Below are 10213 nucleotides of genomic sequence, written 5' to 3'. Positions count from 1 at the left end.
CAAACTTTATTTCCACATAGTTAAATGCCAGTTTATATATATATATATATATATATATATATATATATATATATATATATATATATATATATATATAAACACAGTATACACACACACACACACACACACACACACACACACACACACACACACACACACACACACACACACACACACACACACACACACACATAATCAGATTACAATAAACTGATTTTAGTTCTCTGCTGGCCCAAAGGAAATTATTACCTTAGATGTTATACCTTAGGACTTCGTATGGAATTGTTTTTTTTCCACAAATGTCTAAAGTAAATTTGGTTAGCTTATGAAGTAACCATAAATTGCTATGTTCTTAATAAAACATAATTTCCTGTTATTTTTATTGTTTCAATATTGAATATTGAAATCTAGTATATTTCCATTAAAGACAGTATTGTCTTGTATTGTTAATATTTGTGCACCACTATCTACTAGGTCCTAATTTGTAAATGGCGTGTGGTCTCACAAAGCCCTGATGTGTGTAGTTGAATAGTATAATTTTAGGTATAGTCATTTATTTTACCCAAATTTGCAGCACTGTTCAATGAACTGCAAACATTCACCTAACATCAATATCAAAAGCCAGTCAAGACACAGAGAGTTATTAGTATATTTCTTGCAGATGCTGCTGACGATCATTATTCCCAAGGCTCTGTGTGTGCATTTTGTGAATTCTGCGAGGTAGGTCTGTTTCTTTTATTATCATTTTTATGTTAAGACTTTTAGTTTGAGGTAAGGCTGTTTTAAAGGTCAGTGAACACTGCTATAATGTGAGCTTTTGGGAATACCATCATGACTATCCTCCAACAAACCTGAACAAAGTTAAACTTCAATGAAAACGGTATAGTACATTCAGCAGAGAAAGTCATCAGCCAGCATAGAGACATACTGTCCTTTAAAATGCACGTATGTTGGCAATGAAGCATTTAGTAGGCTAGTGAATAGATTTGAGTACATTGGCACATTCTGGGCAAAAAAAACACCACACTGTTTAAGTCAACAATCTGCTCTCCGCTCACCTACATAGTAAAATCCAGAGTAAAAATTTTGCCATTCTAGAATTTTCACCTATATAATGACATGCCCGCAATAGGAAAGTGAAAGTGGCAAATGTATCAGACATATCAAACCCACAAGAGAAGGCTCTTGTAAGAAGTGATCCTAGGCCGGCAGGAGGACACACAGGTCCATACATGGGGACATTCAGGGGGGGGGGGACAGGTCCATACATGGGGGACATTCAGGGGGGACGACAACACAGGTTCATACATGGGGGACATTCGGGGGGGGGACAGGGGGGGACAGGTCCATACATGGGGGACATTTAGGACTGATCCTAAGCCAGCAGGGGGATAGTCTGGTAAACCATCCCGGTCGCTTGAATTCACAATATCATGTGTCTTCTGTAGACCGGTCTGGCCCCAAAGCGCTGGGTGGGTGTTTTGCAGAAACCAAAAAGTGGAAGAGCCAATCACCGTCTGCGCTCAGGGCCCTGTGACAGACGCTGATAGGCTCTTCCACTTTTTGGTTTCTGCAAAACGCACCGGGACAGTTTACCAGGCTAGCAGGGACACACACAGGTTGATAAATCGGGGACATTCAGGACTGATCGTAGGCCAGCAGTGGGATCCACATGGTCATGGGTATCATACAGGATCTCTGAGAACTAGACATAGCACTTTTCGGTGTACTTTAATGGCTGCATTATATCAACAGTGATTGTTTTTTGATGACCTTTATTGTATAGTGTGTTGTATTTAAAGCATTTTGATGTGTTTGCTAGTCTTCCTGGGTCTAATTTCCTCCATCGTTCATTCTTTTCAGCACTGTGATAGCTGTGATAAGTGTCCTTGTGCAGAGGGAGACAAAGCTGAGCACTGTGATGCCTGCAAGGTGAGCCAACAACACAACACAACACAACACAACACAAGCCTCAATACAGCGTCGCTGTCAGGCAGAAACCTTGTTTCGGCATGTTTAATCTCTTTCTATTTTATACTTCAGTGGTTCAATTTAGTACTTTTAAGACCTTTTTAATATCTAAAAAAAGAAAGAAAGAAAAGACAAGAAAAAGACCAATACTGCATCACAAGTAATCAACAAACTATACAATAAAAAACTGGTCAAACATTGGCTAAATTGTCAAATAATTTAAGAAAGAGGCAAATATTGTGAAAATAGCAGATATACAGTACAAGCTACTTCCAAGTACAGGATGGGGGGTCCCTATTTCAAATATGATTCTTTTGGGGGGTCACAGGCTGAAAAGGTTGAGAACCACTGTTATACTTCGTCGTATGACAATGACAGTGTTGCGCAAAAGTAGCCAATGTACAACCTCACAAAGCGTTGTGAGCTTGTAGATCTGCTATATCTCCTATTATTGAAAATGTTTGAAAAATGTGGAAGATACTCACCTATAATGACCTGCCCAAAATAGGGATGTGAAGTTGGAAGTGGTTAAGTCCATCAGTCACTGATGGACTTAACCACTTCCAACTTCACATCAGTGGATTTTGATATTTAACCAGTGTAGTATTAACAAGAGCTTGAGGCTACATAATAACTACACTGGATCCATTGCAACACAGGTTCTCTTTTCCATTTCCCGAAAAGTCATGTTTTTGAACATACAAGACAACTTACTACATTTTATGCACACAAATTCAAAGCATTTGAGAAATCATCGCAAAACACATATTAGTAAGTTAATTAAATGCTGACAACTTAACTTACTTTATGTAATTTGATTAGTTAAAATAGACAAAAAGGGAAACAAAATGACCCAACAATTACATGCCTGGCTGCACAGCACAAATCGTGCACGACAGTGCACGCACTTACACTTAAAGGAGAAGTTCACCCAAAAAATGACTTATTTTCTATCAATTGCATACCCTATGAAGCCTTGAATCCATGGATTCTTTTTTGTTTTTGTCGCATTCCTAAGCTAATAATTTGATTCCCGTCTCCTACCGGCTAATGTATCCGGTAGGAGACACAAAGTAGATTATTTGTGTCTCCTACCGGAAATACACACGGTCAACAAATTAATGTCTTAGGAATTAGAATGCCACAAAAACAAAAATAAATCCATGAAATCAAGGCTTCATGGGGTGTGTAATTGATAGAAAATAAGTAATGTTTTGGGTGAACTCTTCCTTTAAGAGTTCAGCACCATGGACATTGATCATGTCATTTTGGAACACAATTCAACCGATGTCAGGCAGGCCCATCACATGTATGTTGGACACATATTACATATTTTTATGTGATGGGGCCGCCTGACATGCCCGGGGCCTCCCCAGTCCTGACATCAAATAAAGGTTGATGTTATTGTAACGGGTACTCTGGGAGTGCTGAGGGCAGCCCCCCTGAAGCCCCCCTGAAGCTCTGCCCCTAAGTCAAAGCCTATCTAGGTGGCTCCTCAGCAGAAATGGAAATAAAGAAAATACAGTATACTGTGTTTTAAAGATATTTTAAAATATATTTTGTGAACAGAAATGACAAACAAATGACAGCTTCCATTTGCTGATTTTGCGAGGCAGTTAGACTATCTGCAGCATTCAAAGATTGTGGAATAGTTGTCTGTCTGGCTTGGGAAACTATTCCTTCACTATAACTGTTTGTATACAAAAGAAGTCAACTGTTGCACACACACACACACACACACACACACACACACACACACACACACACACACACGCAGACACGCACACACACACACACACACACACACACACACACACACACACACACACACACACACACACTCACACACACGCACACACACGCACGCACGCACGCACGCAAACACACGCACGCACGCACGCAAACACACGCACACACACACGCACACGCACACGCACACACACACACACACACACACACACACACACACACACACACACACACACACACACACACACACACACACACACCACTGGACTTATAGGCCACATGCATGATATTATCATGTAATAGGCTACTATAACATTATGCAACAGTCAGAATTACATAGCCTATACTCTTTCTCCACAGATGTGCTCTTTCTGCCACGTGTGTCCAGTTTGTGAAAGTGTTTGTAAGCCTGGTAAGTATGATTTGGAGTCAACTTACAAAGCATTGGACTTGCACTTGATAGCAGGGCAGCTCTGAATTACATGATGATTCTATGTTTATTGTTGTTATTTCCCCCCCTCCAAGGTGGCTTTCTTGATGAAGTGACTGGATCAATCTACAAGTAAGACTTTTTTTTTAAAATGATGATGAAATTCCCTCCCTGAAGGATATCTGAAAGCAGTGGTGTAAAGTAACTAAGTACATGTACTCAAGTACTGTACTTGAGTATTTCCAATTTTCTGTACTTTTACTTCTACTCATCTCATCTCAGAGGCAAATATTATACTGTTACTTCACTACAATTACATGAAAACTTTAGTTAGCCTAGTAGTTGCTTTGTAATTTTTTTATTACAAAACACACATTACCCACTTCAGCCCTATATACATTTTGGTCATTTGAAAACAGTACTTTCTACTTTTGGTACTTTTAAGTACATTTTGATACCAATACCTTTGTACTTTTACTCTAGTAAATTTTAAATTCCGGACTTTTACTTGTAACAGAGTATTTCTACATTGCAGTATTGATACTTTTACTTAAGTAAAAAGTGTGAGTACTTTTTCCACCACTGATAAATACCACTTTCTCCATCCACAGGACTGTTGCCGACGTCTTTGATGATGACGCGGAATAAGCCTACATCATTTCGCCACCGTGTGGCCAAAGTAATATACTGCACCCAAGGGACTGTAACATCACTGAGAAACTCTCATCATTATCATCACCAATTGTTAGTTATTTTTGTTTTGTTTGTTTGTTTGTTTGTTTGTTTGTTTTGTCTGAAAACATTACGTCATAAAACACAATGGGGTTGTATTCAATAAACAAGAGGGGATATTTTATTGTCCGTTTTGATTTAAAATGTTTACTGCTGTTATACGTATGCTATGTATTTAAATTGTACTCTGTCCATTATTGTCACTTTACTGAACATGAAATTAGAAGATAAATATATAGTAAATGAGTATGTGTGTAAGTTTGTGTGTATTTAGCGTTTCATAATGGACTAAATAACTCCAGGTAGCCTATAGCTACATAATTTGCACAATGGTTCAACAATAGCACCTGAATGAACATGTATGCCTTGTAGAACACGTTGCAATGGCGGCCTTATTTAGTTGTATACACAACAAAATACTTTAACAAATATAGAGAACTAAACGTCTGCACAGTAAAATCCACAATGTTAATTTATCCATTTGTAACTCTGAGAATGTACACACATAACCAAATGGACCCAAAAGGTGTACATTCTGAGTTTAATGTTATTATATTATATTATTTAACAGTGTACTGGGTAACCAGGTGGGAAGCACTAAATGTGATAATGCACTAAACATCAATGTGTGTCATACAGTCACGTTATACTGTAGAAGATAAAGAAGATAAATAGAAATCCATGCATGAAATGTTCTTTAAATTATTCTATACAAGATGTATGTGGCCCATATAAGAATTACATTCAACCAAGCACAACATTGAGAATTTGTCTTGGTGAGGTAACCGTCCGGACGGAGGAGTATGCTGTGTATCATATGTGTATTAATAGACAGCGTATTAAATGCACTGTATATTAAAAACAGAGCCCTCAGACGGGTATATTAATGTACATTTTACCTTAACATGATGGGCAACAACGCATAGTGATAAATAGCATTCGAACAGTGCTTATTGCTTAAAATATCTCAACATAAATGTAACCATGAATTTCTTACTGATTTAGGGTTTTCTCACCATTGCCAGCATTGTTAAGAAGCCAACTTTGTATCGCTTCTGAATCTCTCTGTGAACACTTATTTTATGTTTCAATAAAGCATATAACGCAGTATACCTGTTGGTGTTGTCACTGACATGTAACTACCTTATAGGATATTCCCTTAGTTGTTAACATAAGAAATGTGACAATCTTTCAACTGAAATCCAAATGCATGAAATCCGTAGCCTAGGAATAGAATGAAACCTCTGGCTTGAGAACTTCAGACATAATGGTTAGCAATGGGAACTTTATGTTCAATGTACTGTACCTATCATTAGAATGGAAAACACTGCAAACCAAGATCGCTACAAACCAAGATGCCTTTAAATCTAGTATATTCACACACAAATGATCACACACTTCCAGTTAACACTTGTGAATGAAGGCAAGGCAAGGTAGCTTTATTCATACAGCACCTTTCATACACCAAGGCAAAAGTGCTTTACAGAATAAAAACAAATCTGAGTGCAACAGTGCACTTTAAAGAGAGATAGAGAATATAATAGATACAATTAAAATAAGATAAAGGAGCATATCAATTATAACAAATACTCCCACCTTTGACACAAGAAATAATAAAAAGTGACAGCACGGCTCATTTAAAGCCCAGGCAAGACCTAACTGTTCTTAGCCATCATTAGGTATAGAGTATAAGCAATGTTAAATAAGTATGTTTTTAACTTAAAAACGGCTATGGTTGGGGCTTGTCTATTGTCACCTGGAATATTATTCCAGGTTTGTGGTGCATATAGTGAAATGTTGCTTCACCAACTGTTGGAACAATAGTAGGCCAGCCCCAGATGACCTAAGTGTTCGAGGGGGTTCATGGCTCCAGCATGTCTAAGATGTAGCTGGGCCCAGAGCCGCAGAGATATTTCTAGACAAGTAACAACATTTTAAAATCAATTCCCTGGGACACTGATAGCCAAATAAGCCAATGTAAGGATTTCAGGACTGGTGTAATATGGTCGCATTTTCTAGTTTTCGTCAGGACTCTAGCAGCAGCATTCTGAATCAGTTGGAGTTGTTGAACAGCTTTGCTTGAGAGTCATGTGAGCACTGAGCAGACCATTACAGCAACAGTAAACAAAAGCATGTCCTGTATAAGTGTTTCTAGGTCTTGCTTGGACATGATTCCCCTGACTCTTGTAATATTTTTAATAAGATAATAGGCAGATGAAATTACAGATTTTATATGACCGTTAAAAGATTAATTTGAATCTAGGACAACACCAAGATCTCTAACCTGACTCTTAGGTATAAGGGACCAGGATTCAAATGAAGGGCTACAAACACTTGGAAAGTGATGAGGAAACATAACAAACAAAGGAAAGAAAATAAACTAGTCTGTTATACTGCATGTTATAAATGTGGAACAGATATTTGTATATATTATATACAGTATATGATGCAACTGAACTCATAACACACAAGAGATAATCATAGTAGACCTTTATCCTGATTTCCTTCATGTACAATTTTAATTTCAGCTCTATACTTTAAAATATATTGCTGCTTAGGCTACTTCCAAAAGATAATGAATGTGGTTCACCAGTTGTGACTCCAGTTCGATTCCAACAGCTGGAACCATATGTTGCAGGTATTTCTACCCTCAGCCTCCCATATCTCTGCACACTAAATAATGCAATAATGACCTAAAATAAGAGCATGAGTTTGTCTTCATCATCATTATCAACAACATCATTATCTTCATGTCTAACATCGTTGTTCCAGAGTTACACTGACCTTCCCTGGTAACATCTTCAGAGGGAGAGGATGACCAGTGTAAATGAATGGAAAGAGTGTGTCAGTGAAGGTGTGTGTGAAGGTGTGTACGTGTGTGTTAGTATCAGGATCAGAGAATGACAGCTTTCCTTTGTTCCAGTCCAGCTGGACTCTGATCCTCTTGGGATTCTTCTTCAGTCGGAGAACAGTGAATGACCTTTGTGAGGAGAATGCGCCGTAATTACCTTTATATAACCTTATTCTCCACAATTGACCTGCTCTGTCTCCCTTCCTCTGAAAGGCCTCTGTTAACACACCTACTGTCCACTTTGCATTGCCTCCAACCTCAACATCCCAGCTGTGAGTTCCTGAATTAAAGCCCTCAGAACCCAGGGCAATGGGCAAGTAGTCAAATCTCTCTGGGTTGTCAGGAAGCTGCTGTCGCACTCCACATCTAACACTGGTCAGATCATCAGACACAATGCATTCTGGATGGGCAGTGTTGGGGTTCAGAATCACAGGAGTGTAGGAGACAATTTCCTTCATCTTGTCCCAGATTCTGAATCTCAGGTTGCCCAGGTGTTTGACCATGTCTATCAATGCTCCTGAGACCGGCTGTGGGTCCTGCAGTGTGAGCTGGACTCTTTCTATTGTGGTCTTGTAGTTCTGCAAGAATGAGATGTGTTCAGCTCTCAGATCCTCCTCTATAGCTCTGATTGTGTGTGAAAGGGTTGATATGTCTCTGTTCAGATCATCAATCTTCTCCCTCATCATCTGACTCTTCTGTTGCGCTTCCTCCCTCAGTGTAGTGATGCCAGCCTCTTCTTCCCCTAGTAAAAACTGATGAAGCTTCTTATAGTGTTCCTTAATCTGTGTCTCTGTGTGCTTGGCCTGGGCCTGAATGTGTTCTGCTGTTTGATCAAAGCTTGTTTTAATTGTATTAAAGACCTCCAGCTTCTCCTGTAAAGGCTTCAGTGATTTCTGGACTTCCTCCTTGTGATCCAGTGCGATCTGATGGATTTCCTGTCTGAAGGCCTCACACAGGTCATTCAAAGCCATGTTACAGGGTGGATCGATTGACTGTCTCTTCTTACAAACTGGACATTCCTTTATTTCCTTCTCTGTCCACCAGTCCTGCAGACAGGCTTTACAGAAGCTGTGGTTACATGACAGGATAACAGGATCTTTAAAGATGTCACAACACACAGGACAGGAAACATCCTCTTCTGAGAGGGACGACTTGGAAGCCATTTGGGCTCTGAGTGAAGAAACGAACAGTCAGTTGTGGTAATGCTCCCTCCTCTAGAATGTTCCCTGAATTATATTGTCATTTTAAAAGCTGATTCCCATTCAGCAGGTTCAAGAAGTCGTCTGGGTCAGTACTCCACCCTGTACTTTGTCGTCCTCACTGGAAGTTGTGTGTTTGGTCTGCAAGTGTATCTTATTGTCTCTGGCAAGGGGGAGGAGCTTTGACACACCAAATAACTGTTACAGAGTTCACACACACACACACACACACACACACACACACACACACACACACACACACACACACACACACACACACACACACACACACACACACACACACACACACACACACACACACACACACACACACACACACACACACACACACACACACACACACACACACACACACACACACACACACACACACACACACACACACACACGGTGCAGCCAAGGTGTCAACAGACAGACAGATCACTATACATTTTAAATAGAGCTTGGAAGGACACAGGCAAATTAAGGATGCATGCTTTTAAGGATTCAAGGTGACAGCACTGATGTACAGTAGTATTGGTGGGCATGGCTAAACGTCAGGATGGGAAACATTTCCCACTTACAAAGGTTTCCATGCTGGAAGAGAGTAACCAGGAGGTACAGCATCAAACCAAATTGGCAGTGGAGGGGACTTGGCCTGGAGACCAGACGAATCTGCCAGTGCGAGATTTTTTTTTAGCCCTCGGCAGATTTGGTCTGGGTCTGGCACCACTCAGTTGTGATTGGATTTCACGCCCTCCGAAGTAGTGAGGGACCAATCAGGGCCAAGTATGCAAATATGGGGCGGCTTTATCACCAGAGGCATTTTTTTAATTTGCCCCTTGGAAATGCAGGTTCCACACAGAGATTCCAGACTAATACCTCGCAGTGATATTAGTCTGGCCCTGCCAGGATAGAGGGTTGACTAGCCGACAACAACTCGGAATTCCTGGATCGCTGCCCTCAACTCCCTCCTATCCAGCATCAGGGTCCGGAGCTTTGCTGCTAGCTCCGCAGTCACACCGCAGTGTGTCTATGTAGGTTGTACATCTCTGTCTTTTCCTAACTGTGGCTTGGGTTGACTCCCACAGTGTCAGTTCGCTCGCCAACAGTTCCAGGTGCCTGTCACAGTGCCTAGCCAGTCTCATCCTTCTCTCCCTGACCTTGTCCGTGATCCACAGGAGGCCCCTGTAGAGGACACATTTCTGATGTGGTCAGCCCATGTGGCATCAAGTGCCATTCGTAGCATTCTGTGTAAACACCATCCATGGCCTTTTCCTG

At 40.3% G+C, this 10213-nt stretch overlaps 1 protein-coding gene across 2 annotated transcripts in view; it reads left to right on the top strand.

The window, feature by feature from the left end:
- LOC308098469 (uncharacterized protein) overlaps positions 1 to 5129 on the top strand; it is an 8250-nt gene extending 3121 nt beyond the window's left edge. The window contains exons 2-6 of one of the 2 annotated variants that reach the window (XM_080446835.1): positions 662 to 720; positions 1864 to 1932; positions 4081 to 4132; positions 4246 to 4282; positions 4762 to 5129. In XM_080446835.1, coding sequence (XP_080302961.1) covers positions 662 to 720; positions 1864 to 1932; positions 4081 to 4132; positions 4246 to 4282; positions 4762 to 4798 — 254 coding nt within the window. In that variant the 3' untranslated portion in view covers positions 4799 to 5129. Of the gene's footprint in view, positions 377 to 661; positions 721 to 1863; positions 1933 to 4080; positions 4133 to 4245; positions 4283 to 4761 lie in introns of those variants that run through there. The other variant, XM_080446836.1, reaches the window with a different exon arrangement.
- Positions 5130 to 10213: the final 5084 nt, after the last annotated feature.

Source organism: Gymnoscopelus braueri (assembly GCF_963280865.1).
Source record: "Gymnoscopelus braueri genome assembly, chromosome: 13".
NCBI lineage: Eukaryota > Metazoa > Chordata > Actinopteri > Myctophiformes > Myctophidae > Gymnoscopelus > Gymnoscopelus braueri.
This window is presented reverse-complemented; position numbering and strand designations above follow the sequence as displayed.